This window comes from Chenopodium quinoa, unplaced genomic scaffold (genome assembly GCF_001683475.1).
Source record: "Chenopodium quinoa cultivar QQ74 unplaced genomic scaffold, ASM168347v1, whole genome shotgun sequence".
NCBI classification, from domain to species: domain Eukaryota; kingdom Viridiplantae; phylum Streptophyta; class Magnoliopsida; order Caryophyllales; family Amaranthaceae; genus Chenopodium; species Chenopodium quinoa.
This window is the reverse complement of record NW_018745188.1, coordinates 1,025,242-1,039,064: the sequence shown is the minus strand read 5'-3', so window position 1 is coordinate 1,039,064 and position 13,823 is coordinate 1,025,242. Positions and strand designations below refer to the sequence as shown.

Genomic DNA, 13,823 nt, shown 5'->3' with positions numbered 1-13,823 from the left:
CAAGGGCAACCACGTAGCCGTTTTTGAGACAAGGATAACTCTATCACTAACCAAACCAGTGGTAGCAGTTGACATCTGAGTCAGATGACCGCCTGTATTACTTCGGATAAATGCAGGGGGTACCTATTGAGTTAATAGCCAACAAACATTGGCGAATCAAGGGGTCTAGCCGGCCTACGCCGTCTGGTACCTCTACTTCTCAAACAAAAGTGACGGCGACTGAGTAACTCCAACGTTAACTCATAGTCACTCCTTCAAATTTGGTATGGAACCTAAAAGGTTTGAGTCGTCCGCCTGTTTTAAACAAACAAGGGCACTCAAACCCCTATTCCTACTAGGTAACCTATTGAGTTAATAGCCAACAAACATTGGCAAATCAAGAGGATCAGCCGGCCTCCGCCGCCTGGTACCTCTACTATTCAATCTAGAGTGTGACGAAGACTAAGTAACTCCTATGTTAACTTAATAGTCACTCAAACTTAGTATGGAGCCTAAAAGGTTTGAGTCGTCCGCCTGTTTTAAACAAACAGGGGCACTCAAACCCCTATTCCTACTAGGTAACCTATTGAGTTAATAGACAACAAACATTGGCAAATCAAGAGGATCAGCCGGCCTCCGCCGCCTGGTACCTCTACTATTCAATCTAGAGTGTGACGAAGACTAAGTAACTCCTATGTTAACTTAATAGTCACTCAAACTTAGTATGGAGCCTAAAAGGTATGAGTCGTCCGCCTGTTTTTAACAAACAGGGACTCTCAACCACTACTCTTGCTAGGTTAACAAATTACGAGTTAAAAGCCAACATTGGCAATAAAGGGAAACAACCGGTACCCACCGCTTGTTATCCTACTTAATTCCTTGGCGACTAGGTAATACTATTTACTTGGTCAGACCGATTGAATAAATAGTTCGAATACCGATTGAATAAACGGCCGACTGATCGTCTATCCTGGAAACAGACAACCAGTCGTCCAGGGGCATAGGCGGCGTACTTACTATTTGTACCTGTCTGCAACGTTCGGCCATGTACAACAGTCGGTCTAGTGAACAATGGGATATTAGATATGGAATACTTAGACAAATTTGAATCAAAACAAAAATTTGATTAAAAATAAGCCGGTCATTAAAGACCAGCAAAATATTCAAAGCCCCGGCCCCCTGGCCGGGTAAATACAAAGCAAACGGCACGCAGGCCGTGGAAAAAAAAAAATACTTTAAGCTTAAGAAGGGGGCAGTTCAGTATTAGTAGCTGCCGCCTGGTCAGCACTCTTCTTGCTGGACTCGGCTTCAGCTGCACCCTCTTTTGATGCCTTACCCCCAAGTGGCACAAGCGCCACAACCGGCTCTTCCTCCTCCTCCAACGTATCTCCCAACGCCTCTTCTTCAGCAGCCGCCAGGATCTCTTGATTATATGTTTCCGAACACTGGCGGTACGTTCTTTCCCATGAGGCAAAGTCGGCATTGGGGAACAGGCGGCCCCAGGTCATGCGCTGGATTTGAGCGGAGTCTTCCACCATCTCCCGGACGAGCTCTTTCTTCTCTTGCTCGGCCTTTTCCGAGAGCTCTTGGGTAAGACTCTTCTCTTGGCTCACCAGGCGTTCTTTTACGTTGGCCAAAGATTTCTCCATGGCTTCGTAAGAGTGCATTTTTTGGCGAGGAGGTTTCAGCTCGGCCTTAAGATTTGTGACGGTCGCCTCCAGCTCGTCATTCTTCTTCTGGGCCGCCTCTAACTGAGCCCGAACAGCGGCGGTAGCCTGCGCCTGATAATAAAGAATATCAATGGTCAGTACTTCATTTTGGGCAATTTGAAACATTGCCTTATCACAGTTGGAGGCGGCCATAGCTTTTGCGGTCTTTACCTCTTTGTTTTTCCGATCAATCGGCTTGCGAAGGCTGTTAACTCGGAGCAGGGCCTAAGTACAAAAAGAAAACAAGCGTCAGTTTCCAAACAAAAAAGATAACAGGCGTCCTGGAATTCAAATACTCAAAAAAGTATACCTCAGCAAGGACCCCTGCAATCCCATCAAGGTCAAGGGTGCCGGCACCCCTGACCGCCTCCCTTTCAGATGGAGGAACTACTTTGATCATGGACTTGGCTACCTCAACCAAGTCAAGCCCCTGAGGGCCGGCTGCATCAAGCGTAAAAAAGCAAGTTAGACCTAGTCAGGAAGGAAGCAAGTGAGTTTTTACAAGTAATTGTCCATACTTCTAGGCGGCCCCGCCGGGGTTTTAGAAGAAGTGGCCGGCTGCTTCTCAGCCGCCACTGTTTTCCTGGAAGACCCAGGAGAGCTTGCAACAGTCGTCCTCCGGGCCTTGGGGTCCGGCTGTTGCGAGGAAGAAGCTCTTGGAGTGCCCGACTGAAAATAAAAAGAGTTAGTATATGCATAAGACAACTCCTAAAAGAAGAAGAGTTTTCGAAGCCTACCAAGGGTGCCCCCTTGTTGGGGGAGTCGGTACAAGACTGTTGCATGAGAGAGGCCCGCAACATGGCCGCCGCAGTCTTGGATGCTGTTATTTTACTCATGGCGTCAGCTGCAAAAAATAAACAGCAAAGTTAGTAAAATCCCAAGTAAACAAAGCGTGAAAAAACAGAGTATTTGACAGGCCGGCTACCTCTAGAGCACCGACTGCTGAGGCCACAGGCGGCCAAAAAGTACTCGTCATAGAGCCACTTGAAGCTCGGGACGCAGTTTAGGGGTACTTGCTCTCGTACCCCTGAAGTAGAGTTCACCCTAGTCTCTACTTTGAAGAGTCCTTTGTCTAGGATCTCTCTTTTAGCCTTTGGGGGAACAGGCGGCATGCTGCGGCCGCCTGCGAGAAGAGGCGGATCCCTATTCCACTTGTTAAAACGTTGGTTCAGCTCCGTGTCCGAACCCTCAATGATAAGGAAGGTGTTCCGCCAATCCTTCCATTTGTTCGCCTTACCTCTCGTCATGAGGTAACCCCTATGGCTTGTTAATTGATACCAGCCGGTACCTCTCGACTTAGGGGTCCGGCTGAGATAGTTCATGTGGGCGAAAGCCTCAAAGCTTGGCTCCACCCCGTACATTTCGCAGCCGGCCACATAGCCGAGTACGTTTACCCAAGAGTTGGGGGCTAACTGCCATAACCCCAAATCATACCCATCTAAAATCCGCTGAACAGCCGGATGTAATGGGAAGCGCAGTCCAGCTTTGATGGCCGCCACATAGCAGCCAAAGCAGCCGTCATCATAGCTGGTACCAGCCGGCCAGACGACAGTGTCTTCTGGATCCGGCACGAACAGTAAAAATTCCGGGCCCATTCTGTGGTTAGCAATAAAGCTCTCCACTTTGTCTTGCATGGTTGCGATCCGGCCCCGGGGTACCATGCAGTAGTAGGGGGCGTTTTCCTCTCTGTAAGAGGCGGACGGCTCCGCCCAATTGTCCCCCTTCTCAACTACATGAGAAAGTCTCGCCTCTTGTAGGCGGCTGTTTCTTTCTTCTGAGCCTGGAGAACTGTGGCCAGAAGAGCTGGACTCGGACTCGTCCTCTGACGAGTCCGAAGAGGACGACTCCTCCCCTCTCCCAGAGGGGCCCACCTCCTCTCCCTTAGAAGGAGCAGGAGGAAAATTAGACATATCAACGGTAAAATGGGAAGGGACCACCTTGGCCCCTCTCTCAGAACTGTCGGCTTGGCAGCCGCCTCGTTTCAATTCTACATCTGGCGCCTGGTCAGATGTTTCACTAATGAGCACCCTTTGGGAGGAGCCGTCTGAGTTTGAGATCATAGCAGTCTTTTTTGTTCTGGCCATCACGTTCTGCATAGACACAGATACAGTCGGACTTTGTATAAAGGGCAAAGATGGGTCCAGAAAAGGGCAGGCGGCACTCCTAGTCCTAGATTCAGCCGTCCCCGGTGACCGGCTGATCACTAACTTAGGTCGTGTCGTGTGCTTCCGTGGTGCCATTTCAAAAAATAAAAAGAAAATTAAGAGTAAGAGAACTAAGTTACCTGAACGAGTGACGGTTGATGAAGTTCTGGAAATCCGGTGCAGTCGGCTTGTCAGAACAGGCGGTAGGCAGAAAAGGTCCGAAATGTCAGAGCAAGTTCAGGGGTCCGAATGTTCTCGCAAAGTTCTCAAATGTGAAAATGACCGAAGTCAGCACTTCCTTATATAGGCAAAGTGAGAAGGCGAAGGGTCGCTTCCAAATTCAAAATTTGGGCGGGAAAATCTCTCGGCCGTTTGCAAGGTGACACCTGTAGCAGGCCGTCGCCTGTCACCGTGCGACACCTGTCACAGGCGACACGTGACCAGTCACGTGCCACCTGTGAGGGGCAAATGATTAGGGGATTTTTATCCACCAATCACCGTCTGACAAGTGGACCAACCAGGTTCCGCCACGTGTCCTTCACGTAGGCCAATAGGAGCCTGCCACGTGTCAATCACAGATACGTCCTCTACGGACCAATCGAGGCACGCCACGTGTCCACCCATGCCAAATGGGAAAACCGGCCAACAAGGCCCAATCCTGTCTAGAGGCCCGGTCAGCCCTAGGTTTACCCTAAACCTAGAGAGTGGCACGCTTCTCAAGACTATAAATACTTAATTAATCCTCATTAAAGGGAATGAAGAAAAACATCAAGGAATTGAGAGAGCAATTGATCAAGCAATTAATCTCACCTGAAGAACAGAGAAGAACAGAAACATTACGGAACACTAATAACCGGCTAATCTCGCTAACAAAGCAGATTACCAACATTAAACACTCTCACCTAGAGAGGTCTTATTACTTTAATTTCCGTATTAATTACTCCTTAATCAGGTACTAACTTGACCGTTGGAGGCGGAGCTCTCAGGAGTCTCCGTTATTTTGCAGATACAGGCGTCCGGTTCCAGTCTCGGAATTGTAACTCTCCCGCAGGACATCAGAAAACCCCGAAACAGTAGTACCTTTAATTCTAACTATATATATATATGTTATACCTGTATAAAGTATCACTTGAGCTTAGTTTGTTATTCTATATGTTATATTATTAGATCATGTTTCCTTCCTTAAACAAAAAAAAGAGTATAACCACGAATTGCTAGATATTTTTTTTTTAAAAAGAAAATAAATAAAAATAAAAAAAAAATAACCCTACTGATGTGCTGATTAGGCAGCTAATTAGCCAAAACAAAAACATCACACAAATCCCAAAATTGATTAGGCGCTAAATTCCCTTTCATTAGCTGCCAACTTATTAAAAAAATTAGCTAAACCACAAAATTCCCTCAAAAATTAGAATCTTTCCCGAAAAAAAGAAAAGAAAAGAAATCAAAAATCTTTTGCAGAAGAATCAAAACCGTTCGAACTATCCCTAATTCGAAGAGTCGACTGACGCTCGCAAGATCAATTCTTGGACAAAATTTCAAGGTTAGATCTATAACCTGTTCGTTTATCTCATATGTAGTGTTTTACTATGTGAATCAATGGTGATTTAATCTATTTTTTCCAATACTTATGTGGTAGCAATTGAAATACGTTGGACTCTACTTCCTATGCTTGAATAGAATTGTTCTCGAATTTTGATTATATTTTTGCAATTTCAGCTTCAATTTGGTGTGGCTCAACTGATTTTGCTCTTGCTTTCCTGTTTTCATTTAATTAATTCGATTTTTTTGTAAAAAGTAATTTCTTTGATTATACCTTTTTTTTTGTATAATCTGTTCAATCTTCTGATAATTTGTTTGCATGTGCTGCTATTCAGTTTTTTTGGGCTTAAAAATCAAGTATAACAATTTTTCTGTTAATATGATTCGATGTTAATCGATTATCAAATATGTGCAATTCAACTCTTCAATTTACTCTGTGAAAGCTCTTTGTCAAGTGTGTGTGTAAGGGAGGGGGAGGGTATATAGTTAAGGCCAGGGGCAGTGTGTAGGGAGCACTAGTAGGGAAAATTCATATAGCGTTGCCCGAAAATCCAACAACTGAAGACTGAAGAAACAATTAACAGATCACCATTTACTTCTAGACTCTCTTTCTATTCCTATCAAATGATTGAATTGAAAAATGATAACTTATAGCTCTTTAAAAAATAGATACCAAGTCTAACTATAACTTTACTGCAATATGAAAGTTTAAGAAACAAACTATGGAGTAATGCATGAAGTATATAAAATAGTAGAATGTAAGAAATAGTACATTTGCAATTATTTTGTCTTCCCTAGTTAAAGTCATTCATATTTAGTGGGGGACCATATATCTTATGCGTTACTGAGAGGCAATGCACAATGTATCTCGAGACAATTATATGTAGTGGGGGAAGCCATAGAAAACGAAAGATAAACAGAGTCACATAATAACAAAACCAATAGTCCAACAAAACAAAAGTAAATGATGATTTAAATAATTTCAGGTCCACTTAGATAATAAGTAAGACTATTTATCAAACCAAACCCACTGAAATTAGAACAAAAGCTTAATCTTAAACTACTACTACTACATAATACTAGCTCTAACTACAAATCTATTGCAACATAAACTGACAAATTCTGTTGGAAATGTGCCATTCTAGTCATTGTGAATTATGTATGACTATTGATAATTATTATTATTACTTTTCAATTTTTTTAATAATTAGCTCTCTTTGCATTTATAGCTTATATTTTCACATGGATACTCTGGATGTTCAAAAGAGGTTAGAGTGGATGAGGTGTGCTAATAGGACAGACAATCTCTATATAAATGGAGTTAATTCCTTTCTTCAATTTGCTTTTGGTGACTTAGAAACAAATAGTGATTTAGGAGAAGAGGAAAATAAGGTACCTTGCCCTTGTAATCGATGCAACAATGGTCCACATAAAACAAGGGACGAAATTTACACCGACTTGATAGTGAATGGAATCGTGCAAGGTTATGTTCGTTGGATCTATCATGGAGAATTCAAACCCCCACAAAAGAAAAGTAGAAATTATTTGGGAGATAGTGCTCATGATATATATATATAGAATGATCCATGACAGGTTTAGTCCCGGAGTTTCTAATAATGATGACATAGATGACATGTTAGATGCTGAGCAACAACCTAAGGAGTTTGATCAACCTAGATATAAAAAGGATACAAAAGAGGCAAAAATGTTTGAAAATTTGATGAGAGATGCTCAACAAACTTTATACCCCGAGTGTAATGAATTTTCTATATTGTCATTCATTTTGAAGTTATTCCAAATCAAATGTATGGATGGCATGACTAATAAAGCTTTTACTAGTATGCTTCATATGTTCAAATATGCTTTGCCTAAAGGTGCTGATTTGCCATCAAATTATTATGAAGCACGTAAGATGATTACCAATCTTGGTTTTGATTATGAAAAAATAGAAGCATGTGAAAATGATTGTATGCTATTTTGGAAAGAGAATGCTAACCTTGAAAAGTGTTCCATATGCGATACTAAGCGTGATAAAGCTTCTCCTAAAGTGTTACGCTATTTCCCACTAACTTCGAGGTTGCAAAGGCTATTCATGTCGTCCAAAACAGCAAATGAGATGAGGTGGCACTCTGATAAACGAGAAGATGACGGAGTACTTAGACACCCGGCAGATAGTGAAGCTTAGAAGCATTTAGATAAAGAATATCCTACTTTTTCTGCAGAGACTCGTAATGTTAGGTTGGGTTTAGCAAGTGATGGATTCAATCCATTTGGCGGGCTTAGAAGTGACTATAGTATATGGCCAGTAGTGGTTGTTGTGTACAATCTCCCTCCATGGATGTGTATGATACAACCTTACACAATACTATCTTTGTTAATTCCAGGGAAAAGTGGACCCGGAAATAACATTGATGTGTATTTGCAACCATTAATCGAGGAGTTAAAAGAATTGTGGGAAACTGGAGCTCAGACTTATGATGCTTCAAGGAATGAGTACTTTCAAATGCGTGCTTCATTGTTATGGACCATAAATGATTTTCCTGCGTATGCAAACTTATCTGGGTGGTCTACCAAAGGCTATAAAGCATGTCCTCATTGTATGAAAGAAACTAGCTCTGCTCGGCTACCAAATCAGGGGAAATGTTGTTACATGGACAATCGTCAATTTCTACCTACCGATCATAAATGGAGAGATAATAAATCCTTTAACGGGAAAGTAGAAAAAAGAGGTCCTCCTAGGAAATTATCTTCCAATGAGATTTTAGAACAACTAAAGGACCTTGAAGACATGAAATTTGGTAAAACAATGAAATTGCCAAAGAGGGATGATAATTGGAAGAAGAAAAGCACTAAAAGCTTCGGTCGCACTAGACAAGAAATTGTATGTAATAACTACTCTTTCAAATTTTAACTTTTGATTCTTGCCATATGTAGGACTACAATACTCTATGATGTCACATCAAGCCTTAATCAGTACCTTTACTACATTCTATCATTTTCCAAAAAGCTCAAAAGGCTACACTAAATAAACTAATGAGACAAGCCCTGCCTGTACACTAGCCCCCTCCCTTCCTGCATACCAGCCCCCTCCCCCTCCCTGCCTGCACACCTGCCCCGACCCCCTCCTGCCAGATGCCACCTGCCTGCACATACCTGCATCCCCTCCCTACTTGCACACCAGCTGAATTCTTTTTTTTTTTTTTAAAGCGGAAGCAGTGTTTGGGGCAGGATTGCTTGTTGTGAGAACCGGATTTGTTAGTGATATGACTCAGAGGGAGTCATCCCACATTACAGAACCCCCAAATGATGGAGCAGTGTAGAGTTGCTCCCTTGCATCTAGCCCCCTAAGTCTTAGAGGTGCTACAGCGGTTCTAAGACTTAAAGGAGACTGATGATTCACGACTGAAAAATCTGCTGAGATTTTGATTTTTCTACTGAAAAATCTGAACTGCTTTGATAATAATCTTACTTTCTTGCTACAGCATCGGAATATTCCGCTCGCTGAAAATATTCTGACTTTTGCTGAAAATTTCGATTTCCCTGCTGAAGTTTTTAATTTTTCTACTGAAAAAATCTGGTTGACTTGCTGAAAAATTAGATTCTTCTTGCCGAGGAACTTTATTTCCTTGCAAAAATTTCATTTCTTCTTCTGAGAAGCCTACAACCTCGCTGAAATTCTCATTTTTCTGCTGGAAATGCTGACTCCTGCTGAAATTTTGCAAGGATATAGCTTTTTCTTCTTGAAAATCTTGTTGTTTTTTGAAACATTTGATTATCCTGCTTGCTAAAAAGTTCTGATTTTCGCTGGAAACTTCGATTTTCTTGCTTAAACTCTGACTGACTTGGTGAAAAATTTGGTTTCTCTTGCTGAGAAATATTACTGCTTTGCCAAAATCTTGAATTATCTTCTGAGAAGCTTTCTTCCTTGCTGAAATTCATATTTTCCATCGAAAAAACTGAAACTACTGCTTAGATTTTGTGAGAATATCGATTTTTCTTCTGAAAAATCTTACTGTCTTGCTGAAAATTCTGATTTCTTTTGCTGACAAACCTTGCTAATTTGCAAGAGTCATCAATGTTGAGCTAGCTGCTGCAGTTCTTAGCTGATCTGAAATCTTATCAAACTGAAGAATTTGACTTTGGATTTATTGTCCTTTACCCACTTATTGAATTGTGGGAGTTCTTCTGCTCTTACATCCACTACACAAGCTATAAAATTTTGCATCAAACTCGGCGGCAGCTCACTGCTGCGAAGCTAGACTTTGTGCTCCGCAATATTATGCTGACTGGTAGGAAAACGCTTTGATCATACTAATTTTGTCGATCAGAGTACAGTAGGAGCCTTTACTTCCTTTGTACGTATGATCATGACATCCTAGAGGGGTCAGGTATCACTTTGACGTTATACCTACACAATCATACTTTTTCTTCAATAGTAAAATCAAGGAGCAGTAGCTTGTAGGCTTTAGGGTCTGTAGGCCTTATTATCCAACAAAACTTGCACACCAGCTGAATTTTTTTTTTATTAGCTGAATTCTTGACACATGGAAATTTAAATTATGTTGGACATAACTAAATGTCATTAGCTTCTAAACCACTAAAAATTTTACGAAGTAATTCTCGTACTTATTCAAAATATGCAAACGTACAATAATTGGGAGTGTAATTTGATTCTAAAAACTCTGTAATGTTTGTAGAAGAAGAATGGCGGGAAGTGTTCTCGAGTTGATGTATTGGTTGCAACTCGTACAAGAAAATCTGAGAAGGCTGTGAATGCAATCAATTTGGCAAATAACACTCATGCAGTAGTAAGTTTATAAGTTTTATGTTTGTTATTTTCTATTTAACATTTACCATCTTATCTTCTAACTTAATATTGTTTATTCATAGGATGAGATAAACAAATTAAAGGAACAAAGAGAGCAAGGTCTTAATGAGAAAACAGATGAGAAAATTATTCAGGATGTGCTTGGCAAAGATACACATGGGTATTTGAAAGCTCATGGACCTGGTAGAAGTATAACGCAACATTTTAAAGTAAAGCCCTCTCGAATTGATCTTACTCAAGAGGTGAATGAAGTTATAAAGAAAGCAGATCAAGCAATTGAAGATGCAAGAAAAGAAGTTGAAACTGCTAGAACAGAAGCAGAACAGGCTAAAATAGAAGCTGAACAAGCCAAAAAGAGGCGGAAGTTGTTAAGAATGACGTGGACAGAAAAATTGCTGATAATAATGCAGTTTGGGAGAAGAAGTTTAGTCAACTTCTGGATTTTCTTGGAGCAGGAAGTTCATCAGATTCTGATGATTTAGGAAGTCAAGGTTCAAAGGAATGAAGTAATGCTATCTTCACCTGTTATACATTATTCATTGATGCATGATTCATCTTAGATATAAGTTTATGAGCTTAAAGTAGTTATACATTATTCACCTGTTATACATTATTCACCTGTTATAGCAGCAGTAGTTAGACATTAAAGAATTTTGCCATGTGCGAGTTGTTATAATTCATGAGCTTAAAGTTAATTGTTCTATATTTTGTGTCAATTTGACTTTTTCATTTTGAAAACATATCCTTTTTTTGGTGCTCTTTTTGAAAAAAATATTAACTTGATCATTTATCTATTTATTCATTATAGGTAACAAGGAGCGGAGCACAGACATATTGTCACATTGTACATATATATAGAGTATATATTGTTCTTCAGAAAAACGATTTGAGTGTTTTATTTTTTATTTATTTTAGTAAGAGTGAGCTAGTGATGAGACAATGAGACAATTGATTTCTAGTATGTTTGTATGTATGGATATCGAATTCAAGTATGTTTGAATGAATGGGATTCCAAGACATAATATCACCTTTTTAATGTTATATATCGATTTCAAGAATGACAAATATGACATATTTGAGAAAAACTCGATCTTTAATATTCAGTTATGCGTATACCATAAATGCTGCAGCAAATTAAAGCTTATGCCCATTGAAATTATTAGCCACGATAATCATTAGTGTAAAATGATATTATTTGTCACGATAGTAATGTGGCAATGGATTTATTTGCCACGGTATTATTTGTGGCAAATAAATAATTAGCTACAGTATATTGCGGCGACAAAGTTTATTAGCCACGGTAATATTTGTGGCAAAGAAGATTACTGGTCACGGTAATATTTGTTGCGAAGAAGATTACTGGTCACGGTAATATTTGTGGCAACTAAGTTTATTAGCCACGGTAGAATTTGTGGCAAAAAACTTGTTAGCCACATTAATATTCGTGGCAAGTGAATTTGTTTGCCATGTTACATACCCGTGGCATAAAATTCGAAATTTGCCACGACATCCATTTTCCCGTGGCAAATTTCCTAGCCACGGCCTCTTGTGTCACAAGAGTAAATTTAAAAATTCCCGTGGCTACACTACATTGCCACGAGAATTTTAAACTTGTGCCACGATTTTACTCGTGGTACAAAGGTGAATTTGTTGTAGTGAAGTGTGCTCAGATCGAAAGGTTTGTATTTGGAATGTAATACCATCAACCAATAAACTTGCATATACTCTCCATGGACATGAACCCTTAATCTTGTTTCCTATTCTATTATCCTCAAGATCATAATCAGAAACAATTTTCTTACAAGTGGCCCAAAATTTGACCTTAGTGCTTCTTTTTTTTTTCAAGACAAAATCCCTCTTGTATTGCATAAGACTGAAGTACACTTAGAAACTTAGCCTTATTCTCAAACATTTGGCCCACTTCAAGTTTTATGGTACTGTCATCTTTGAAAGAAAACCACTTTCCATTCTTCATAAACTTTGGAATATTATCTGTTTCTCCTTCACTATCACTTACATAAGACTTCTCATCATCCCAACCATCATCACTCGTATCATCTAAATGTATATCTTCCTCATTTCCCTCATACTCGCTAGATTGGGGTTCATCCTCACACTCTGAATCCCACTCATCCCCGGTACTAACTGATGAATATCCGCCCAAATCAACCACATCGCTATGAGATCGTACAATTATACTTCCATCATCCTTAAACAACCTTTTGCCTCTATTTTGTTTACTTAAAATATGGTGTTTATTAGATGTGTGGGTTGGTACAAGTTTTTTGATATCGATACAATGCCTTTTTTTAGGGGCTATCAGAGTTGGAGCTTCTAAGATGGGAACATGATCTTCAACTACTAATGACATAGGCTCACTTTGAATCCCACTACTATCAACCTCAGTATCTTTAGCAAACCATGTAAGCTCTTGTTCAGTAGGCCATAGTAGCTCTACTCAGGAACTTCCGCCTCATGCATATAACCATTTTTAGGCCACGACACCTCCTCAACAATCTTCTCATTATCCTGTTTTTTTTTTCCATTCCTCATAAGCCCTTCTTGCTCCTTCAAAATATAATGAAGATGACTCACTCTCCTCTATAATCAGATCAATTTCTTCTTTATTTTCACACAAGCTAAACACCATCATCAAATTTTTATCACAATCTATTGTCAAAAACTTGTCAATCCCTTGTTTAAAAATAACTTTTGGAGACTTAGGATCATGCCCAATTTGGCTAGCTGCTTGTATCCAAACATCAATAAGCAAATCCACAACTGAATATTTATCGGGATCCACTCCTTGTATGATAATACATTTCTCGTAATAACGACACAAAAGTTTATGCTATTGCAATGTACAAAGCAGAGTATTAAATAAACAAATAATGATCCTAGACAATATACAATCATATTCAATAATCAAGCATGTTATCATGCATAAACAAATTAAACATCAACTGATAACATTGATATTAATGCCGTAGATTACATTTTACTTTGAATTTTCCACTAATATCGATCACTTCAAAACCATTAAATTTGTTTACTGTACACATATAACTATAATTTTAAACTCACAAATTGAAGTTCCCAAACAAATTCATGATATCAACAGTTGTGTATGTAATTTATAAATTATGACAAATTCCACTAAGAGATACCAACCTTAAATCTACTTTATTTTATAATTTAACAAATATTACCTTCATTTGCACCGCAATTGCTTGTTTGCTACTTTGCTTGGATTGAGTTTTACGATTTCGGCATTATCTTTACCAATGAATGAGACAGATTTTATTTGATTAGAGGAGATACTTAGTTTGTGATGAATTATGGAGTTGAGTAGAAGTGTAGAACCCTAAAGGCGTAGAAGTTAGAGGGAAATTTTGAGAGAGATGAGGTAAATGGGTTTTGGGGGAAAACTAGACCCTAATATAATTAATTAATTATACAGCTTTAAGTTTTTTTTCTTTTTTTTTGTTAACGGAGAATTTAACACCGTTAAATATTAGGCACTGATATTGAACCATTATCTAATGACTGGACACTAAAGTGGGAATATTGAAACCATGGGTCACCAAAGTGGAATTTACCAAAACGTTGGGACACCAAATT

General features: G+C 39.5%; 1 protein-coding gene across 1 annotated transcript; it reads left to right on the top strand.

The window, feature by feature from the left end:
- Positions 1-4,961: 4,961 nt before the first annotated feature.
- LOC110710912 lies at positions 4,962-11,287 on the top strand. The gene is made up of 5 exons (XM_021889254.1): positions 4,962-5,375; positions 7,759-8,255; positions 10,072-10,182; positions 10,265-10,708; positions 11,011-11,287. The coding sequence occupies exons 2-4, from the start codon at positions 7,878-7,880 to the stop codon at positions 10,682-10,684; spliced, it is 909 nt and encodes a 302-aa protein (XP_021744946.1). The 5' UTR covers positions 4,962-5,375; positions 7,759-7,877; the 3' UTR covers positions 10,685-10,708; positions 11,011-11,287.
- The last annotated feature ends 2,536 nt before the right edge of the window (positions 11,288-13,823 follow it).

Excerpts from the sequence above, each read along its gene's own strand:
- LOC110710912 (XM_021889254.1), top strand. The coding sequence starts at position 7,878 with ATGCGTGCTTCATTGTTATGGACCATAAATGATTTTCCTGCGTATGCA. Across the intron at positions 8,256-10,071 it reads GTCGCACTAGACAAGAAATT|AAGAAGAATGGCGGGAAGTG; the intron begins GTATGTAATAAC and ends TAATGTTTGTAG. Across the intron at positions 10,183-10,264 it reads CAAATAACACTCATGCAGTA|GATGAGATAAACAAATTAAA; the intron begins GTAAGTTTATAA and ends GTTTATTCATAG.